At 47.5% G+C, this 21,884-nt stretch overlaps 2 protein-coding genes across 51 annotated transcripts in view; one reads left to right on the forward strand and one right to left on the reverse strand.

Annotated features, from left to right (window-relative positions):
* Positions 1-369: 369 nt before the first annotated feature.
* LOC100741030 (probable dolichol-phosphate mannosyltransferase) lies at positions 370-1,545 on the reverse strand. Its single transcript, XM_003492177.4, has 4 exons — positions 1,278-1,545; positions 948-1,158; positions 681-871; positions 370-599 (listed from the first exon to the last, which is right to left on the reverse strand). The coding sequence occupies exons 1-4, from the start codon at positions 1,415-1,417 to the stop codon at positions 380-382; spliced, it is 762 nt and encodes a 253-aa protein (XP_003492225.1). The 5' UTR covers positions 1,418-1,545; the 3' UTR covers positions 370-379.
* A 614-nt stretch (positions 1,546-2,159) lies between these two features.
* The window catches only part of LOC100743637 (Down syndrome cell adhesion molecule-like protein Dscam2), a 56,661-nt gene continuing 36,936 nt past the window's right edge, over positions 2,160-21,884 (forward strand). For 14 of the 50 annotated variants that reach the window (XM_033322707.1, XM_033322708.1, XM_033322705.1 and 11 more), the window contains exons 1-6: positions 2,160-2,304; positions 4,321-4,444; positions 7,178-7,359; positions 7,612-7,750; positions 11,679-11,849; positions 15,822-15,971. In XM_033322707.1, the coding sequence (XP_033178598.1) occupies positions 4,357-4,444; positions 7,178-7,359; positions 7,612-7,750; positions 11,679-11,849; positions 15,822-15,971 (730 nt within the window). In that variant the 5' untranslated portion in view covers positions 2,160-2,304; positions 4,321-4,356. Of the gene's footprint in view, positions 2,305-4,320; positions 4,445-7,177; positions 7,360-7,611; positions 7,751-8,591; positions 8,754-9,749; positions 9,912-10,087; positions 10,250-10,721; positions 10,893-11,275; positions 11,438-11,678; positions 11,850-13,900; positions 14,063-15,821; positions 15,972-17,505; positions 17,630-18,178; positions 18,303-18,906; positions 19,031-19,115; positions 19,240-19,591; positions 19,716-19,900; positions 20,025-20,199; positions 20,324-20,385; positions 20,510-20,788; positions 20,910-21,376; positions 21,504-21,884 lie in introns of all 50 variants that reach the window. The other 36 variants (XM_033322717.1, XM_024370061.2, XM_033322719.1 and 33 more) reach the window with 28 other exon arrangements.

The following is a 21,884-nucleotide window of genomic DNA, read 5'->3' on the forward strand; positions in this document are numbered from 1 at the left end:
TGCTCAAGTCGAAATATAGACTGTAATTTTGTAATGGATCAATAAACGGAGGCTGCGTGACGTCAGAGGGTGCGGCGAGGGTGGAATCGCTTGCTAGAATCGTTATACGCGTATCGTGACTATCGTGTCTCTCATTGACGACCACGTGTGCATACACGTGCTTTCCCAATTTTAAAGCTTGCTCTCATACTTTATTAATTTCAAAAAAAGGGACTGTCCTGGATTAAAACATATCGATTAGTGCATATAACTTAAGTGTTTATTTAAAAATCGCACATTAATATACAATTTTTTATTTATAGACATTTTGATTTATATATCTTTTTTTTCAAAATATGAGAAATGATTATTTTCATTTCTTTTCTCATCGCGTGTTATATTACGTTGTTGCAAAGAGATATAGAAGACCTTTTGCAAACTGGAAAATTTCTGATCCTCCCAGCTTTGATTCTCCATAAACACGGTCGACGAATGTGATTGGAATTTCTCCTATGGTGTAGTTGAATTGCCTAGCTCTTACAATCATCTCCATCTGGAAGACATATCCCTTTGATATACAGGACTGAATAAGTTTCTCCAGTACATCTTTTTTGTATAGTCTGCAATTTCAGATACTGTAAGATATGTATGTATAGAATGTTATAACAAATTCACGTAAAATTAATGTCTAAGTTATTTGCCTAAAACTTCCTGTGAGATCACTGACACCTGGCCTCAGCAACAGTTGAGTCAAGAAATTTGCTCCTCTGCTTATTAATTTTCTCTTGAAATCCCAACCATAAACTCCACCACCTTGCTCATACCTGGTGCCACTAACGATATCTAGATCAAGATATCTCTGCTGCTCTATCATTTTTGGTATAAATTTGGGCTATAAAAATAAGAACATATGTTATATTCAATATTATTCTTAAGGACAGTTTCCTCTTGAAGACAAAAATAAATACATGATGAGACAAATCTGCATCCATAATGACAATAAAGTTTCCTGTAGCATGTTTAATCCCATGCATGTAAGCTGTGCCTAGCCCAAGTTTTTTTTCTCTCGGTCTCAAAACAATTTTGTTCTCTCCATATACATTTTGCAGCTGTTTGGCCATGTCCAATGTTCCATCTGGTGAACCATCGTCTATCACGATAATCTCATAATCAAGTTCGCTAGAATGTTGTATATTATCGCTTGACTGATCAATCGTTTTGGTCTCATACTTATAATTGTCTAATTACAGAAGCGATAACTTTTCTCAGATTTGAGGTTATGTTGCCATGATAGTTACCTCTCATCCATATACTTCACGATAAGCCAGACAATTATGGGTAAATTCTCAACTTCGTTGTAGGTTGGAAGCAAAATCGAATACTTATCATTTTTCGCTAATTCTTTTATATCTTTTTTTGTCTGTTCTCTTTCGACCATGGTTGACAGCAATACTCGATGGAGAGACGTGCCACAGACGAATCCTTCCTTATCAAGCGTCGCACTAACAAAGGTAGCGCAACAATCCACGCGGCTTCGGAAAACTTATCAATAAAGCAGTCATCCTTCAATGACGTGTCTCGACGACGCTCCTTTACGTCACGACATAGCGGTGCTTTCAACTTTCATTCATCGAGTCCTCAGACTCGTATGAAATGAATCATTTAAATATTTGAAAGTCTTGACAATATGGAGTCTCAAGTATCACCAGAGAACGACATTTACAGCACATATGTATGAATCGAATAAAATCAAATAAAACGCACTTTTAAGTATTTCTTAAAGTATATCGAAATATTTTTTTAATTTCAATTTTTTATCAAATCATTCTTTCGACGGAAAGATTTGCCAGACATCGTCTCGAGTCAAAGTTCACCATGATAAAACAGCAGCGAAACTTTATCTATAGGGTTGGAGGCTAGATGCCAGGAACGTGCCGCGAGAAATTGGCATGGTCTATTAAGCAGCGCCATTTATCGTGTCAAAAATGCTTTGAGGAAGTGAAATTTGGCGACGTGACGGGGCATAAACATGGTACAATTACAATTAGTGAACTCGGTGCGAAAATACGCAGACCGCCATAGCTTCCGTCGCGCGCAACAAAGGTCGACCAAACGGCATCCCCACCACAATGAGAGGCAACAGCGAACCACAGGCGACCCCCCACCGTCGACCTCGAGATCCTGTGGAGCAGCCGCTGTCCCGTCCCGAAGCAAACGACGCTCCTCGCCGCACTCTTTGGCCGTCTACGGACCTAGAGTGTTCGTTCTGTTCACCAAACCCGTGTGGTCAGCGTGTATCTCTGCGATTTAATCGACGTGTCGTCGGTACGTAAACCGGTGAAAAACGATGTGGTATAACAATCGCACGCGTGAGTCATGCTCGAAGGGCTTCGCCTACTCGAAATTCGCGCGATTATCGCAAGAGCCAGATAGGGTCAATTTTAAAAGGTCCTTGGTAGTCTTTCGAGAATTTGCGAAATCTCTCGTGGGTGTGTACGTGTGTGCATGTGTTCCCGTGGATGAAGAGTGTGATTTTACTGCGGATTGTCATTTACGATTGAAAGCTTCGTGCTTCTAGCGTTCTCTCGCAACAGCTCGTGATCGCAACAGCTCATTGACGTGATTGTATTCTTGGTATTCTTCGTAGAACATAGGTCGACGTACTCAGCGATTGTCACCCGAGAGGTTGAACGAAATTCTTAAATCGATCGTTTCATCTTAAAGTACAAAGAATCGCGAACGCCAGCGAAGAAGAGACAGCACGCGACTTTTTGCCCAAGTGCACCGCATTGGCTGACGCACAGTCTCTAGATGCAACTTTAAAACGATTCAATGGACACTGCAGAAGAATCACTGTTGAGGTCGGGCACATGCAGCTATCGAGAAACATCTCTTTTAATTTTCGACCAAGGAAAGCATGGTCTTTTCTTAAAAAGAAAGATCGGTATGGGATGAAAAGACGAAATGGTCCACCGGCGTCGCGTACAAGGGTGGTGACCTTCCTCGAAGCCAGGTAGACGTTAGACGGCCCAGATCTATCCGTTGTAATACTGCTGACATCGGGATTAATTAAACGAACGGCGACACTTACTCGTCGTCGGTGGAGATTCCTTTCTGTATCTGCATCTTTCGAGACAATGATCGCGACAACGAAGGAGAGCAGTATTCGTGGTGCAGGTGGCGAGTCATGCAGAATTTTATAAGCTCAGAGACGAGTTTCCCGGATTTAGCAAAGGCTGACGAAGGAGCGGAGAATCGGGCAGACTGGCAAGCAAGCGGACTGGTTCGGGCAAATACCAGCAAGCATGGCGTACGCTGCACGAGGGGTAGATTGGTCCGCTCCGCACCCTGCGATCAATAAACCCGCCGAGAGGGAGCAGTTCCGTGACGAACCGCACTACTCCGTTCTTCCGCCGCCCTTTCTCTTTCTCTTGCTCCGTCTCTCTTCTTGCCGCTCTTGCGTCGTTCGCCTCTCCCGTTCGCTGTCTTCTTTCTACCTAACCCATGCTATCAACGATTCAGCACGTGCACGCTGTATCACCGGTGCTTTTGAAAAACGACCGGCAACGTGTTCTAGAGTTCTAGGGATTAGCACGAGCCGACGGACACTAAAGGCTTCGCGCACTTTCAGTTTCCACGCATTGATTTCCTTTTTCCCTGGTTTTTTCTTTCTTTTTTCTTCCCCCGTTTTCGTCCGCTTCGCTTTTTAGCCCGCTTAAAACATCGTCGCGCACAGGCCTCGTATATCATCGTGATTTCAGCCAGCCGAGAGCACATGCACTTCCTCCAGGATCTCGCTCAGCTGCAGCGCAAATTTCAATAAGGCTCGCATACATCGCCTCGTTTCTTTTCTGCTTCGCCAAGAAAGAAGTTACGCTGCTTTGACTAGCATCGCGATAAAATATCGGTCGTATAAGAATGTAGAAACGTAGAAAACTATTAAGTACGACCGACGATGTGTTTCGCTTCTGCTTAATAGCATGCACTGGCTGTAGCGAAGCATGGCGATCTTCTTGACAAGCTTGCAAAAAATTCGGCGCGATCATCGTGTTATATAGAACCAGCGAACAGAGCTGTAGCATGAGCCGGCCAATCCAGTTGGCCTTGAACCGGACGGAGGTCAGTCATAAAGGAAAGGAATCGGATATATTTATCGGTGTCACAAAGAGGAACTCGCGTGCATCTCCTTCCAGACGGGAAACGACTTACAATTAGGAAATACATAGTTTCTTTTCACTGTGTCGCCAAGGCAACGCGAGGCTGTTGCGATCACGTCTGCGTGATATTATTTTTCTGGTGAGTGGTCCAGTTTCAAGCTCGCGTGTTTTTCTGTGAAATCAGGTGAGAATCAGTGCGATCAAGGAAGACAGGATCAGAATGTGGCGTGATCCACCAGGAGGGGGGTGTAATATACCCGCCTATCTAACGACGATGCTTCTATTGGCTCTTCTGGCATTGACGAACGGTGAGTCAACTAGCTTTAAAAATATACATACGTCGCAGTAGCGATGATAAGCGACGACCATGAGCCGTGATACTTTTTCCTTCGAATGAAATTGATCTTTATCTCGATCTTTATCTATCTCGTAACAATATCTTGATTCGCAAGGAAGCGGTTGAGTTATTAAGAGTACAGTAATGAGTCGAAAGAATGCGTCACTGCGTTCCAATCTTGTCCATCTAATCGTATTCGCATCAACCACGTATGACACGATGCGAGCCGTGAGGTCAGCAGCTGATGCGGTAATTTATCTTTCGTTTAGCAATCTTCGGGATAACACGCTCTCTGAACGTGCACGATCAATAGGAGGATTAATCATAGCGAGACCGGTGAATTTTGCAGCTGCTGTCAACGTCGCGAGTCCCTAAGATACCGCAATGCGATTTTGCGACGAATGTCTTTTGATCTCCTTTGAAAGGACACGTTGGGAGACGAAAAACAGCCTGCGTGTCACGTCTCTCTCGAATAGTTACAACGGTGAAATATTCGATAGAATCACAGAATGTAGAATCATGTCCGTATTTTGCGTGAATCTTTAGGTTCTGTGTGATTCGTGGTACAATTTCGTCGGCTGGTGAGGCGGACGGATGAGAAACCAGTTGGACGGTAGTCGATGCAATCTCGCGTTGCTTCATTTCGCATCCGTCAGCTCGTGAAAGGTCCACGAGAGGCGTAGGTAGGTAGAAACGGAGCACAGACTGCAGCTGCCGAAGAAAAGATCAAGAGAGAGGGGAGAAGGAGGAAACCAAGGGAAAGGAACAGCTGCTGTTCCCAGAACCGACGGTTGTGCTTGAAAGAGAATCGTAGCTTGCCTGAGCACCGTTCCCCGCCAGGTGAATCCTTTGATTTTGCGCCCATCATAGTCCCAATACGAGGCGCCTTGGCGATGATTCGACAGACGGTGGAAGATACTTTCCAATAAAGCATAAAGAAGTGAAGATGTAACGGCGGAATATACGCGTAGAAAAACCACGTCGTACCGCAAGGAAAGAAATGTTCGCTGTTACGAGCAAGAGAGTCGCTGAGTAGGTTTAAAATTAAATCAGAATGAAATGAAGCAAAACGATGGGAAACTCGTACTTGATCTGAAAGTTGCACGCTCGAATACCGTCGCATTTCCACTGGCGAAGATAATATTTTCGTCGACGTGGCCTTTGCCGCTTTTTAAACGATCTGCGAATTGTTCACCAGCGACACACTTATGGGCGATAAGTTATCGCCACTCGACCTCGCGCTTTTATACCATCGCGGTGAATCGTGAAACGGGGACTCGAAGAAAAAGAGGAGAGACGCGTTTTTTGGCTGCCGGTGCGCGGTGGTTGACTCGGAGCTTTTCAAAAGCCTTTATTCGATTGTTATGGCTGTCACGATCTTACGAGCTCCAACGCACACGCGTGGAAGCGTAGGCGCGTGAGTCACACGCGCATCATTTCCATCGTGTGAACGGACAACACACCGTCACGTTACAGCCGCATACAAGCGCGTATCTTTGCTGGAAATATATTCTCGAAGCAGGGTATCCGGACGTCTCAAAGCTTGCCTATATATGTATGTACATATAGATTACAGAGCGGTTATCGACCGGTAAGAATCTCGTCTGTGATACTTTGATCGTAAGCGCGTAACGCTGGAACCTAACGAAAAATGCTTTTACATCGGGCTTTTACCAGGTCACCGATCAATCCTTCTTCTCGCCTGTTTGCGACCGTGTTTTCTTAATGACCAAACAGTTCATTCAACGGCCCATCCGATGGTTGTTTGAAATTGTTGCGTTTCTTCCGTGTTTAAATTTACTCTATACAACGATGACGGCTGCAGGGATGTAATTAGATTGGCACGATACACAAGCGGGAGCAAGGAACGATGCGAGAATAGATGGACTTCGAAGCCATGCAAGACCTGGGAAAACAGAAAGAAGCGGAGGGGATACGTGCGCTAAGATTCGATACGACGAAACTTCGGAACACCTGTTCCTCGTACCTGCGCACCTCTTGTCGTTCGCCTGGCCGGCGCGGCGTACGCTTCGCTAACCGGTTCTTCGTGACTCGGATTTTACAACGTGCTGCGTTTATCCGTTCTCGCCTTGTAACCGTGCGTTATAAACCGGTAGACAGTTACGCACCACGAAAGTGGAACAAGGGACTCTTGTATAATCGTAAACACGCGGAAACTCGCATCGATGCTGCAGATAGCCAGAAAGTAAATCACCAGAACACTTTCGTCGGTGCGAGGAAATTTGTAAGCTAATTTAAAGCCGAATCTTATCGCAATCGTTGGCACGATACCGATCTTTACCATTGATCGTTCTCGATCGTGCACTCTCGTCGATGCACGTCGATGAAATCGGGATCTCTGCGACGGAAAAGGAATCACGCATTGCCGTCTCCCTTATGGTCACGTGACGTTGATAGCATATTATTCAATAGCAGACCGGCAACCTGTTGTTTGCTGCAATTGGCGACGCGCCAATTGAACGTGGGTGTCGCGTATCCTGGCGGAGGCTGATGATAAGCAAGGCTGAAAGACACGCAACTAAAGTTCCTTTTGTCAGTGACCGTTTCGATTAATTGATCTCCCGATATCGTTGCATCTGCTTCGTTGCATAGCGAATGATAGCCTCTCGAGGAAGCTGAGAGAACGATCGAAATCGTTGGTGCGTTCTCTTGATAAAGCAGGCGGTTCTTTCTGTTTCCGCAGTGGCTTGCGCTGAGGATGAATCTATGGGACCAGTATTCGTCAAGGAACCACCAAACCGAGTTGACTTCTCTAATGGAACCGGAGCTGTTGTCGAATGCCAGGCCAGAGGAAACCCCCAACCGGATATCATCTGGGTTCGTGCTGACGGAAGTGCTGTTGGAGACGTTCCTGGACTCAGACAGGTGCTTCCCTTTCTTTTCAAGCAAATTACTAGAATTCTCATATTTTTTCTTTGCGTCCTTTGTACCATCTTTCAATTTCATCGAGAGCGATTGACTTCCCACTATCGAATGCTTGGACACCTACGTGTTATGCGTTTACGTTACCGATGCAACGAACGATCTTACGTCAGTCGTTCGACGATTAAAAAGGTCGAATTAATTGTCGCCTTATTAGATCGTTCATTCGCAAATGAAAAAATCTTCTTGTGTCAGGTCTTACCGAACGGAAACTTGGTCTTCCCTCCTTTCCGCGCCGAGGATTATCGTCAAGAAGTTCATGCTCAGGTCTACAGCTGTTTGGCGCGTTCCCCAGCAGGTTCAGTTCACAGCCGAGATGTTAACGTGAGAGCCGGTAAGTAGCTATCCTCTTCCATTCCAAAATTACACGGGAACCCTCGCCGTCGCCTGGCCATCTGTTATTCTTCTAGTTTTAACGGAATAACGCAGTGTACAAAGTTGGGTCAAATTTTGATGGACTACGAAGTAAAAGTAAAAGGCGTCTTGCCGTTGTCAAACTGTAAGAAAAGAGATTTATATAGATCAATATTATCGTAAGATTCCTTTTTCTAAAAATGTTATACGGATTAATTTTATCAGATTACTTATAGAAGTTATTTAAGTTTTGAAGATGACAGTGGTACGACGTTAAAGATAGGCCAGGCACGGAGACTTAAAACATTTTCTTTACAGCTGTTTCGAACAGCGAACGATCGAGTACCTACATAATTTGGTACATTTTTGGGTCAGTACTGCGCGTTTATCTATCGCGACACGTACGGTGAGCATACTACATCAGTGGCAATTATCGCCGTTTCCTCCAACGATCAGGCAAAATTAGAGCAGGGCTTCCACAACGAGTAATCGCTGCCGCCGCCGTTGTTCGCAAGAACGCTCGCCGCTCATCGGTTTCTAATACTCGAACGGAAATCTATAATTAGCGAGACCATTTCCTTTCGGCATTTCCGCTTGAAATTCTCGAAAATATTGCACAAATTTTTAATCGCTCATCGGACGCTGTAATTCGCGCGAACGTGCATCGTTGACCCAGTTGCACGATCCAGTTGAAAGGGCTCGAGTGCCAAAACTTTCGAGTACGAAATATTGGAAACGAGAAACGGAGACCGAAGAGCGGCGTTCGCTCGCGATTTTCGACCGCGAGTTCTTTATTTTTTTTAAAAACGACGAAATCGCAGTGGTGGCGCAGTACTACGACACGGACGTCAACAAGGAGTACGCGATCCGTGGGAACAGTGCCATTTTGAAGTGTGTTGTTCCGTCCTTTGTCGCCGATTTCGTCAAGGTTCTGTCCTGGCATACCGATCAGGGAGAGGAGTTCGTACCTGGCGATGATTACGGTAGTCCTCGCGTTATTCGATCGAATCTAACGTTTAAGCCGGTCGTCTCGTCGTTCTTTCGAGCAGATCTACCACCTTCTCTATACGTAACGAAACCCATAAAACGCATCTAACGAATGTACAAGGAAACGTCAGACGTCGCGTCGAATGATCGCGTGCCTGACGTTTATCGAAGCAATTATCAACGGCAAGCAGCTATCCGCGAATCCATAGAAAATAGAGCAATGGACCGAAAGCGTAGGTCAATCGCTCTCTGCTCGCATAATCAATGTATATGCACGCGAGAACATCGTCGACCGATCTCGTTAACGTTCTTTCCAGCTCGTTATTTCTACCGGGGAGCGTGCTGGCCCAAATAATTGGAGCACATCGTCGACGTGGACGTGGACGTCAGACGTTCCTCCCTCACCCTTCTCTCTACTTCTGGTTTCGCGCTCTCTCTGTTTAGCTTTCTCCTCCCGTGTCTGTCTCGTCTACTCGCGTGCTCGCACATGCGTAGAAACGGCCGTACACACACTACACACGGGCACACACAGCCACGAAGTCAAAGTGCACCGATCGTTTGCCGACGCGACGTGTCGACGTGCTCCTCCTGGATGCAAGCTTCTCTAAGCTCTCTCGCGGCTGCGATGTAAGATGCGACCTAACGAATCGATCTGCTCGGCGAGAGACGACGACGACGACGTCGACGAATACGTCACCGCGGAAGCTGTCGTCAACGTCGTGCGTCTCAACGTTGTTATTCGTTACGGAGTAATCTCGTTTCGCTCGCCCATGTTCTCCATATGTCGTCGTACTTGGTCGAAAAGCACATCGATGACGAGCGTACACTGGTTTCCAGGGAACAATGAGATCGATAATGTTATGGTTCATTTCAGATTTCATTGCATAGTCCGTGCATGTGTAGATAATCGCCTCGAGTGCGTGGAAGAATCGCGCGAGCGGACGCGCATCGCTTACAACGCGGCTGATTATCGCCACTTCCGTTTATTGTAGTTGTACACCAGTATTATCAGTCCGAAGTAAACAACGAGTACGTGATACGCGGCAACGCGGCTATACTCAAGTGCAGCATACCGAGCTTCGTCGCGGAGTTCGTTCAAGTAGTCGGCTGGCAGGACGATCAAGGAAACTCTTTTAATCCGGACGAGAAGAACGGTAGGGCTCTGGGGATAGGCTTTAAAAGGGACGATGAAAAAAGCTGGCAGCGAGTTACGTTTGTCAACGTCGTATGATACGGGCTTCGACTGTAATCGATGTAAACGATAACGGTCCGGCAGATCTGTCAACATTGTTATGCTAATAATCATATCGTGCGCTCCTATTTTCTCTAGTCGTGACTCAGTACTACGAAGCGGAGGTCGTATCCGAATACGTAATACGCGGAAACGCAGCCATCGTGAAGTGCACCATACCGAGCTTCGTCGCGGAATTCGTGTCGGTTGACTCTTGGGTGGGAAGCGACGGTTCGACCTTCAGACCAACCAACGACTACGGTACTACGTTCAACGTCCTTGTCCTTTTTTTCTGTTTCCTTTGTCGTAGCTCTCCTTCTGCTTTTGTCCGAATCGTTCGGACTGGGTCCCTCGAGTTTTTTCTTCTTCCTGGGGCGTTCCGTTTCCCGACAAACTTGGTAAAAGTTCAAAGTGGCACGTGGTAACGACTGGTTTCCGGCGCGGTCCAGTCTGGCGGCAGTTGAACGGCGGCGGCAACGCGACGAGGGTTAATGAACCATCCGCTGGGTCTCTCACGCCGGCATTATATAGCTCTCTTAAGAAAATAAACCAACTCGATTACCAAGCGCCAGCCGCTCGAGAATCGCGCGAATATATGTCGCTTAATCGAGCTAAACATTTAATCGACTCGTCCAATTTCATTTCTCGAGCGAAATCCCGGGCTCGCGAATCAACTACCAGCGTTCGCGTAAATCGTCCGAGCTGTTTCGTCAGCAGCCTGTTTTCCATGCAGTCGTTACGCAGCCGTATCAGCCAGAAATTCTCACGGAGTACGTGATCAGGGGGAACAGCGCGATCTTGAAGTGCAGCATCCCAAGTTACATCGCGGAGTTCGTTACGGTCGAGGCGTGGATCAGGGAGGACGGAGAGGTGTATATTCCGGAGGATCCTGCTGTCGGCCAGGGTATTACGGGGGTTCGATTCTACCCAGGCTTATTTAGACACGCCTCACGGTAAATCTGTTCCTTCCTGTTAAGGCGACACGTCGTATCTCGACTAATCCATCGAATTTAATTTTATGCGAACTTCGAGGTATCGGTTGCTCGAAAATTGCCACGGTCGTATCGATTCGATCGCAAAACTGGCAAGTGCCTGAACTTTACTTTCAACCGTACAGAAATGGATCAGGTGGTAGATACCATGAGACGTGTCGTTGAATTCAGCGAATTCACGTGATCGAGTAAGCCAAAGCGTGTGTCTGTGTTGTTTCTGCGATTCACATATATCGTACAATCTGTATACCTATACGATCGTTGATCACGCATCCTGGTGTGCCCGCGCGGGCAGTCGTTTCGCAGTTCTACGTCACCGAGGCCGAGAACGAGTACGTGATACGAGCAAACAGCGCGATCATGAAATGCAAAATACCGAGTTTCGTGTCGGAGTTCGTTCAGGTGGATCAATGGGTAGCCAACGATGGAACGATTTACACGGTCGGAGACGATTACGGTAGGCGGAGACGGTGTGATCTCGTTACTGTACTAACCTACGAACCAGGGAGACGGGCTTCCGTTTCTCCCCCTCGCTCCAATTTCAACGTTTCATTTCCTTTTCCCGAACGAACGAATTCCGATGGGACGAAAGGGAAGCGGGACACGACACGAATACAATCCCGTTGCCACTTTAGTGCTCTCTGTTTTACGGGTTTCGTGTGTCGGGTTCACGTTCTCTGGGTTGATGCGCGTTGCAGTGGTCCAGCAATTCTACGAGACGAGGGTCATCGACGAGTTCGTCTTGCGCGGCAACACGGCAACCTTGAAGTGTCTCGTACCCAGCTTTGTGGCAGATTTCGTAGACGTGATCGAGTGGTTGGCTGTCGAGGATGGATCCACGTACTCCGCGAACAGCCAAGAAGAAAAGGGTACTTCTCTCGTCTCGATTACGGAGAGCATATTTAACGGGAGCAGGCGATGAGCACCGTGGTTTTTCTCGATCGTGCAAAAGACTGTTCTATCTTTCTGACTATTTTTCATTATACAACTTCGAAAGAAATCCATATCCGTATCCGCGTTCGTTAATCTCGTTTATCTTCTTGTCCCCTTTCGAGCGGATGTAAACGATCGACACGGTTCGATCCAGTTTGTTTCGTTGCTTTCGATCAAAGAAGTGGTCTTCGCATTGCGATCAACTCGATTTACCGTCTACGCTCGATTCGCCGACCCGACGCGAGTGCTGACGGCGTTTTAATGGAATTAATAAATGGAATTACCAGAGTGCTCATCCCTCTTGCGGAGGACAGGCGGCTCGAGCGTGCTAGAACGCTTTGACTCTCGTTGCCGTCCGCTCTCAGGGTATGCCAGCGTATACAGAATACAGTAATACCTACAGGATGCACTCGAAGAGCGCACGGGAGAAATGGTCGAGAGAGATGGTTGCCTGTGATGATAGAGTGGAACGCGTGCAATTTGCTCTCGCCTATGAAAAGTTTGCCCTTTCTGACGCGGCCGACGCAAACGGAGTACGGAGGCAGAGCGTGCGGCTGGCAGTGGCCTCGTTACCCACCGCGATCCAACGGATTAGGTTAAGTCAGATTAATCGAGTCTGTCGCTCGCAAATTAAACGCGACCGCGAACAGGACGATCCACTTTCGTTCGGCTAACGATCGAACACGAACGGTAGTACGCGCGCCGCGACCTAATGAAATTTATTTCACGGTCGGTGGCCGAGCGTGTCGATGAGAGAATAACCCAAGCGACAGTCGATCGAATTAGATTTTCGCGTTTCCATCGAGACGATCCCAGATCTCTCTAGCCTCGTTCTCGACAGTGCACATTTCTACGACTATAGCGCTTTACGTTTCGTCACACCGCATCAGCATCGCTCTATTCGCGATTAAGCTTCTTGACATAGTTCCTGGAAATATTCCCCGTCAAATATTTGTCGTTCGATTCGAACGAATGAGCGCGCCTCGAGTGAGAGACGGTTGGAAAACGGGACGGTCGCTCGGCCCCGTTCGTGATTTCGGATTAGATTAAGCCCGAACTAATCAAACCGACGCACGAGGAAATTGATGTCCGCTGGCTAGCCTAATTTCCGTCAGTGGAAAGAGAGCGTCGCCGCTCACGGAGCGACGATGCTCTGCACGGTAAACTCCCGTTTGCGGAGAGCCAGCCTCGCGGTTCATTGAAATTTTAATCGGTCGGATCAAAGCCCGTCCGTCCATCGACTATTCAGTTCGTCGACGAGCTATCCTCTTGTGTTTTTCTTTCTCTCTGTTCCGTTTTTATTGCAGTGGTCGCCCAATACTTTGAAGTTCAGGTTTACGATCAGTTCGCGATACGCGGCAACGCGGCGATTTTCAAGTGTCAGGTTCCCTCGTTCGTCGCCGACCACGTGGACGTAGTAGGATGGATCGATTCGGCCGGCGGCAGTTACATAGCCGAGGGACAATCATACGGTATCAATCAACATGGATAGATGGAGAAAGAGAGAGATTCTGTACAGCGCGAGATCGTTGCTCCGCTTTCGCGCTGATCAGAGATCCACCGATTCGTTCCTTTGCTTCTGCGTGGGCGTGGGCGTTCGTTCTTCGATTCGTGCGTACTATGCTATATGGTTGGAATGGAGAGATCGATCGACCGAGTTTCAGCCGTTAACGTTCTCGGATTACCGTAATTGCTTGTACACAGTTGGGAAAACGTACGGCTAGCAGAATCGAGGAAAAAAAGAGAACTCGTCGAGCAGTTAAATCACCGCTGTCCAAATCGTGTCTGTACTCCGTTTACTCCAATCGCTCCGCTAATCGATTAATTACTCCGCTCGGCCGATTCTCCTTCTTCGTACGGGTTTAAGAGGTCGTAACTTCGCACGAATTACCGAACGCTCATCGCAACGATCGATCGCATCACGGATACGAGGCTGTATGTAGATGTGCGGCTTATGGTAAAACCGGAAACCGGTGTCTGGTTGCAGTTGTCGGGCAGCGGTATGCAGTGAACGTGATGGACGAACACGTCCTTCGGGGGAACGCCGCAATTATCAAGTGTCACATACCGAGCTTCGTCGCCGAATTCGTCGAGGTTGACTCTTGGATCGAAGACGAGAAAACTGAAATATACCCTAGCACCGATTACGGTACACACGCACACTTTCATGGGTACACACACGCAGTTCCATCTTAACCATGAATGAAAAGAAGGGGGGAAAAAAAGAACGATAGAAGGTTTTCATTCTCTTTCATCCACGCTTTACGACCGCGCGTTGCGAGACTTTCCTTTTTTTTCGCGGACGAAACGTCGGTAACGCGTGGGTTCGCTCGCGTACGCTCCATTTAGTCGTACAGACTGCGAAAAGAGTAAAAAGGTCGTACGATCGTTTCCATTCATAATCGCGCGAAGGACGCGGCCGTGGCGCGACGAACCAACGTTTCAAGGATTCCCTCGGGCATCGACCGGATCGCCGAGTAATAACGAGCGACGTCCTTTGCGATCCTGCGTTCTGTTGGAGCAGGAACCGCTCGATTCGTACGCAACCAAGGGAGACACGCAACAGGTACGATCGGCATTGTGCGTCGCGATCGCGAGACCGGAAATCGGCCACCACGATTGCAGGTTGCGGTGGATCACGAGTTAAGAAACAGGATGCGTCGTGGCGCCACGAGCAAATAAATAAGTAGGCAGAGAGATCGTTTCTCCGTGGCGATAACAGCGTCGTGTCTTTTCTTAAAAATAAAAGAAAAAAAAAAAGGAAAGAGATAACGTGTTCGTTCTATCGGCCTCCACTCGAATGTTGTATCGCGTCCTAGAGGACGAACCGGCGACAGAAATGCGTTTGACGTACGATGAAATCGTCCGACAGCCCGGATGCCCCTCGTTTCGGAAAGTAAACGCCGAACTATTCTTGAACTGTTCGTACGACGTTGACTGCCGCTGCTCGCGCTGTCCCAGACTTCCCTCCATTTTCCAAATTCTTTTTCACGGCTCCACTGTGTCTCACGAACCTTCCTTTCCCTGTGTGACTACTCTAGAGTACATGGCTATTGGTTTTTTATTGCTTGTAGTATTACAGTAGTCGATTGCATGCATCGGGCTCGTTCGTTCGTGATTATTCTGTAAGCCGGAAGTCAACGAGAGGAACGCAACGTGAATGTAATTCTTTACGAGGTATTTAACTCGACGAAGCTTAACAGTGTAAGATTACGAATTGAATATCTTAAATAGCTTCGATTTTTAATCCCTTTGAACGTTCTTTATCTTGCTTTAAACGTGTTATTTTACTATTTGTATCCGATGGATAAAGTTAAAGGTAGCTTCTCCGGATTAAACGGATTAAAGGGAATATCGTAGATCGACAAATCTGACGGCATGTTCTTACAACACGTTTCACGGACATGCCAGGGGCTGGGAACAATGCAAACTCGATATTCCCTCGTCCGTTGTTTGACGAACGGGCCTGAATCTATGGCTTGAATCGCCCAACGATTCGTCGAACGGTGAAAGCACGAGATAGATAAAGAGTCGGTCGCTATTCAACGTTCAACGAACTTGGCCAAGGTAGCAAAATGTAGTAGAGTGCATGCGGGCCAATGTATTAATCAAGACGGCATTGTACTGGTCGATATACACTGCTACGTGTGTGTCTGTGTCCGACGAGTACCGTGTGGTCGTTGGGATAATTGAATATTTCTGATTGCCAGACCCATATCGGTACGAACTTTATATACTACCGAGCGTAAAATGTCGTCCAGTTCGATTAATCTGTTCCAATAGAACCGATACTGGCCGGAACGTTCTTTCCGGTAAGTCAATTATCCCTGGTTAGAAAGTTGCACCGGACGAATCAACGCCGAGAAATAATCTATCTACTTTGCTTCGTGACTCGGTCACTCGAACAGATGGAAAATACCTGGTACTGCCTTCTGGAGAACTTCACATTCGCGATGTCGGACCCGAAGACGGATACAAGACCTATCAATGCCGCACCAAGCATAGACTCACCGGAGAAACAAGATTGTCTGCCACCAAGGGACGTCTCGTCATTACCGGTAAGTGACGATCATAAGAAACGATCAGTTTCAACTTCGTTGAAACCACGATTCTGATTTATTACATAGTCCTTTTTTCCTTATACTCTTCGAAGCGTAATAAACGCGTAAGTTACGTTATCGCGTAGCGTGTAAATACTTGTATATGCTTTTTAAAACAGTGAAAATCAGAATCGTGTTTCTAGTTTCGAACCTGGACGGTAATCGCGTGCGCGTACAAGAGTGGAATAATCGTCGTTCCTCTCGCGATGAAGTTAAACGACAATTTGAACGTTTTCCATTTTCCTCTCTCGTCTCTCTTTCTATTTCTTTCTTTTTTTTTTTTTTTTTTACAACAGTTGCTTGGTTTAGAAATTGATCGTCACACGAGATAAACGCGAGCATGTAAACGAGGACTCTTTTGCGATGTAAATCTTCCCCGCGAACCCGGTACCGAATTCGTGTTGTAGGTCGGACTTTAACTACTCTTTTATCGCGCGAACTGTGGCGTTCCGGGAAAGTATTGTCTGGGTTCGAAACTGTTTACCGAGGCAATTGATTTTCCCCGAAACAGAGTGAACAGGCCGAGCGTTTAGCCAGACCGTGCGATTAAATAATCGGGTATCTATATATTTAATACCCAAGTATCTTAGAAAATCAATTGCCTTCGGCTGAAGTAGCCACGTCGATGTACGTGTTATTTTTTAAGCCAGCCAGCTTGATCGAATTATCAATGAGCGTAAAGTCAAATTTGAAAGTTCGTTTCGTATGGTCGGTGAAATTGAAGATATCTTGTTGTTGTAAAATAGATGCAAATAGACGAAAGAACGTATTGATATTTCGTACGAGATCAAGCTCGTTGGAAAACCTGAATGCTGGGACAGGGTACCCCTGCGGGCACGCGCCACCGCCCGCCCATAATTTGACTCTTGGCATGATCGGTTTCGATGAATTTTGAAAAGAACGGAAGAAAAGAAAGAAAGAGAAAAAAAAAAGTAAAGAAACAGCGTAAAATTCTTCCGACGCTTTGCGGCGCCCTCACGCGATTTCCGGGCTCTGTCCTTCGCTCTCGCGTGGTAAGTCAAACGTCACTCTATAAGTCTAATATTTCACACGAAATGAAACGCTCTAGACGCTAACACGTGGAATAGATGTGATGCTCAATGCAGCTGTCAGCTTTCACCATTCTCCACTTTGTTCGTTCGTATCGAACGATGTAAGTACGTAACGTCTCGTGTCACGAGTGTTCTATCGCTTTTGAAACATATAGTACGAAGAACTATCTTTTTCTTGGAAGCAAATCTGACAGACACACAGCTTCGTTGGGTACAGAGCTATTCTATTGTCAAAGCAATCGGTCAACGACGGCAGGTGAATCCTCCTGTCGATACGAATGCGATTCCATCGAGTCTGAGTCGCATAGTGTACCGTGCAAATAACGACGGCCAAGAGATGCGGTAACGAGAATCACAATGACGACAAAGGGTCCGAGCAGGGGGGCCCACGCGCCGCAAAGACGGCTCCACACAGTCATAGCGTTTTCGTTGTGAAACAGAACCCGTGGGGAGCGTACGGCCAAAGTTTCCTTCGATGGACAACCTTAACGGACTTTCCACGGAATCGAAAAGCAATTTACCGCTTCTCTGCCCTGCCCAAGGATTCCCGGTACCGGTCTATAGGTACGATATATCTCTGATCACCGATACGAGATACATGCATTAGCATGATCGAAAAAAAAGGGGGAAATTCGAACTGCGTAGGCAAAACTAGAAATATTGGAAAAAAAACGAGAGAAAAGTAGGCTGTTCGGAATGTCTGTGAACGATTACCGGAGCTAGACATTCGATAGGAAGCTTTTTCGTCCATTGAAACGATTATTCCTCTTCTACTAACGCGTCGACGAGGAAAGGATGGTTTTTGAAAGGACCGTGTATCCCTCGGGGGTTCCCCGTTCCACGTGCAGACAGGAGAAATTATCTGAATCGTTATTCGCGTGCCCTTCAGAACCGGTAGGCAGTGTCCGCCCAAAGATTCCTTCAACGGACGACATACGTGGATTCAGGACGGTGCAGAACGGAAGTCAAGCTTTGATTTGCCCTGCACAGGGGTTCCCCGTTCCCTTAAACAGGTAGACAATCAATTAAAAAAGAAAGAAGGCAAAATGTCGCGCTAATCCTGCCCGATATCGATATTTGGAAAGCGATGTTGCTGTTTAATTGCATAATCAGAGCCAGTTGGAAGCGTGAGGCCGAAATTCCCGACCATCGACGACTCCAGGAGTTTCCGCACGACCATCGACGGCTCTGTAACCCTTCTTTGCCCCGCACAGGGGTATCCTGTCCTGGTTTTCAAGTAAGTTTCGTCTCGTCACGATCGATATCGTGTTCTGTATCTTTCTCGCACCTTTCCCGGATACTCGAACGTAGAACCGGTGGGGAGCGTCCGACCGAAATTTCCATCTGTGAGCAACATAAACGGTCTGACTGTCGTCACCAATGGAACGCTGCCTCTGCTCTGTCCCGCGCAGGGATTTCCGGTACCAAGTTATAGGTATGCCTTCGAATTAACATAGAAGAACGTGGCAAGTTCGAGGATAGTTTTTCCCAGTGAACATTTCTAGAACTCGTTGACTGCTGGAGATAAGACGCGAGAAACGATCGCTAAAATAATTGTGTCGTAGCTCTCATATAGGAGTTTAAACTGCCAACTGCTATTTTAGAAAGAAGATATCGATCCAGCAATCTCGTTTCTCTCGCGGCGTTCTTTCTTCTCTATTTTCTCTTCAATCTCATGCTTTCTCCGACTGTTTACAAAGTCTTTTTAAAAATGGGCGTGTCACACTTCGCCTGGTCCTGGTCTTTTTCTCGCGATCGTTCAAGTCCGCCCAGGGGTTCCCGATCCCACGTGCGATCACGCGCGAGTTCACGCCGCGTGTACACTATATGGTAACATTCAGAGCCGGTGGGCAGCGTGAGACCGAAATTTCCGACGATCGATGACACCAGAGGATTCCGTACGATGAAAGACGGCTCGGTGACGTTGCAGTGTGCCGCCCAAGGGTTCCCTGTCCCGGTACACAAGTAAGTTGGCGACCGATTCGCGAGCTACGTGGACGCAGCGTGGTAAAATTTCGCTGTGTTTTTTCCTTTCGACGATATTTCGCAGAGCCCGTGGCGAGTGCCCGGCCGAAACTCTCCAGCACGATCAACTTAATCGGACTCACGACGAGGACGAACGGAAGCTTGCCGCTTTTCTGCCCCGCGCAAGGATTTCCCCTTCCGTCTTATAGGTAGGGAGCTTGTCGTTAAGTTTTCGAGATGCGAAATGCTCGAGGAGAATCTGGGTTTGCCCGGTTTCTGAGAGCTTCTCTCATTCAATAGTTTCTAGGACGCTTCATCTTTGTTCCGTCGAGATCAAAGGACAAGTGGCTGTGTTAAATAACCGATGTTAATCCACGATTAAAGGGGCAGCGATAAATTATAGCGCAACAGCTGCGCGGCTATAACGCCGTTTCTACTTTCGATAACTTTTCCCGTCTCGACAAACACGATGCGGTGGGTTCCCTGTCCCCGTTCCCGTGTACATGAAACGTCGACGCGTTATCAACGTTTGTTACGTGTTTCTTCCCCTTGGGATTGCAGAACCCGTGGGGAGCGTACGACCCAAGTTTCCGACGATGGATAATTCTCGTGGATTCGTCTCGACCGTCGAACACGCTCTGACTCTCCTGTGCCCTGCTCAAGGATTTCCAGTTCCTTCGCATAGGTGGGATAAGGTCGCGGAATTGTCTCATAGATCTATCGTCGTAAATGTCGTTTTATATAGAGAAACAGAAATCAAGAACGTCGAAGAAGTTCAGGCGTGACGGTCGATTGCCCTGTCCCGGCGTTCCACGCAACGAACAGAATCGACTCAACGATCGCGTCTGTAGCGAAGGTGTTTTCTCGTAGAACCGGTGGCCAGCACGAAACCGAAGTTCCCGATGACGGAGAACTCGCGTACGTACACGGTTCACTGCGACCAGCCGCTCACTTTGATGTGTCCAGCTCAGGCGTTCCCCGTTCCAGCCTTCAGGTATAGAAACTTTGGAATTTCCAAGGCGTCGGTCGGTTGAACACGTACGCGAATCGATGCGCGGCTCGATATCAAAGAAATCATCCAGATGAAGAATAACGCGATAAACGACGCGATCATTTGCCCGGTTCGTATGGACGTATTCTCCGTCATATTTTTCTTGGTTCTCCCTTAGAGCCTGTTGCCAGCACACGACCAAAATTTCCGTCGTTGGCGGACTCGCAAGCGTTCAAAATGGTTCTCGGTGGTGCGATGACGTTGCTGTGTCCTGCCCAAGGGTTTCCCGTTCCGTCGTACAGGTAACAGTCCCTGTTCTCTGTCTTGGCTCTCATCTCGCGAATCGTTTGACTTTTTCCATCAGAGCCGGCATCAAGCACGCGTCCACAATTATCTGGTCCAAGCGATCTTCAACGATTCAGCGCCTCTTCGCTAAAAAGCGTCACCCTTTTGTGTCCAGCTCAAGGATTTCCAGTCCCGATCTATAGGTAGGCAGCGAAATAGTTCTCACGATCGGAGAACAATGAGAGCTTCTCGTAACTTTGATAAGCTTTCGATTCGTTTCAATAGATGCAGGTCCGTTCTATTCAGAGATCGGCGACTTTTTTTTGGGAGGAAGGCACGTATGATCGTGGGTCCGTGAAAAGAACTAGCTTGTTCTATAGTAAAAAGGGGGAGTCCCTATTCCAGCATGTTCAAAGACACTCTTCATAGCCTCCCCTTTACACACGACCTCTCCGTATCACGGTCTCGCGTTCTGTTTTTAGAACCCGCGTCGAGCAGCAAGCCACAGTTTCCATCTGTGAACGACGTCGGATTACGAGTAACGAAAGGCACAGGCTTTTCGTTGCTTTGTCCTGCACAGGCGTTTCCAGTTGCCACGTTTAGGTAGGTCGATATATCTGTCGAGCGTGCACGCTTCCACGCGGCACTAAGAAAAATAGACGACGTTTCGTCGTTTTCTTCCTCTCTTCCGTCTGCCGTCTCACCCTGTCCCAGTATATTAGACACGTTGACGAAATGGAATCCGCGCAAGTCCTCTCGAGAACGAGAACAAGAAAGTTGGAACGATATTCGCGACCGAGCAACAAGATCCACCAAGTCTTCGCTCTTCGAGTTTAAACCACTTTTCCAAGAGGTTGTCCCTTTTTCTAGAACCAGTCGGTTTCGCGAAGCCAAAGTTCTCGATGATCGACAAGAGCCGAACGTTCGAGATCCTGGAGGCTCAGAGCGTAACGTTGCAGTGTCCCGCTCAGGCGTATCCTGTCCCAGTCCTCAAGTAAGTCCACGAAGAAGAAGCGTAGGGACTCATCGTCGCACTCTAAAGATCGGCTCGTTTCTCGTGTGATCCGCAGAACCGCTATCGAGCTCGAAACCTAAATTAACCGCCCTGGACGTGAAATCGACGAACCCTAGCACGATGCTGGGTACCATTGCCACCTTACTGTGTCCCGTTCAAGGATTCCCAGTGCCAGCATTCAGGTAAAACGTACGAGAAACTCGTGGTTTGTTTTTTCACAACGTTCGAAGCGATCCTCGCGACGGCAGGTAAAGCTAGAACAACTAGTCCTCCTTGAAAACAACGAGCAGCCAATGAGCACTCTTTGTCTCACAGTAGAGCGGTTCTTCCGTCACGTGAATAGTTTAATCGATATCGCCTTTCGCTTGCTCGTTCTTTTCCGTGGATTCGATGATATCGCGATTCAACTGGCTGAATGTGCCAGTCAATTACCAGGAACAATTAGCGCGATGGTTGTCAGGACCCTGTCCCAGTGGCATAGGAGCGGTCGGTGATTCGTTTCTTCCCGTAGAGCCGGTGGCCAGCACGAAGCCGAAATTTCCGATGACGGAGAATTCGCGCAC

Source organism: Bombus impatiens, unplaced genomic scaffold (assembly GCF_000188095.3).
Source record: "Bombus impatiens unplaced genomic scaffold, BIMP_2.2 scf_0664, whole genome shotgun sequence".
NCBI classification, from domain to species: Eukaryota; Metazoa; Arthropoda; class Insecta; order Hymenoptera; family Apidae; genus Bombus; species Bombus impatiens.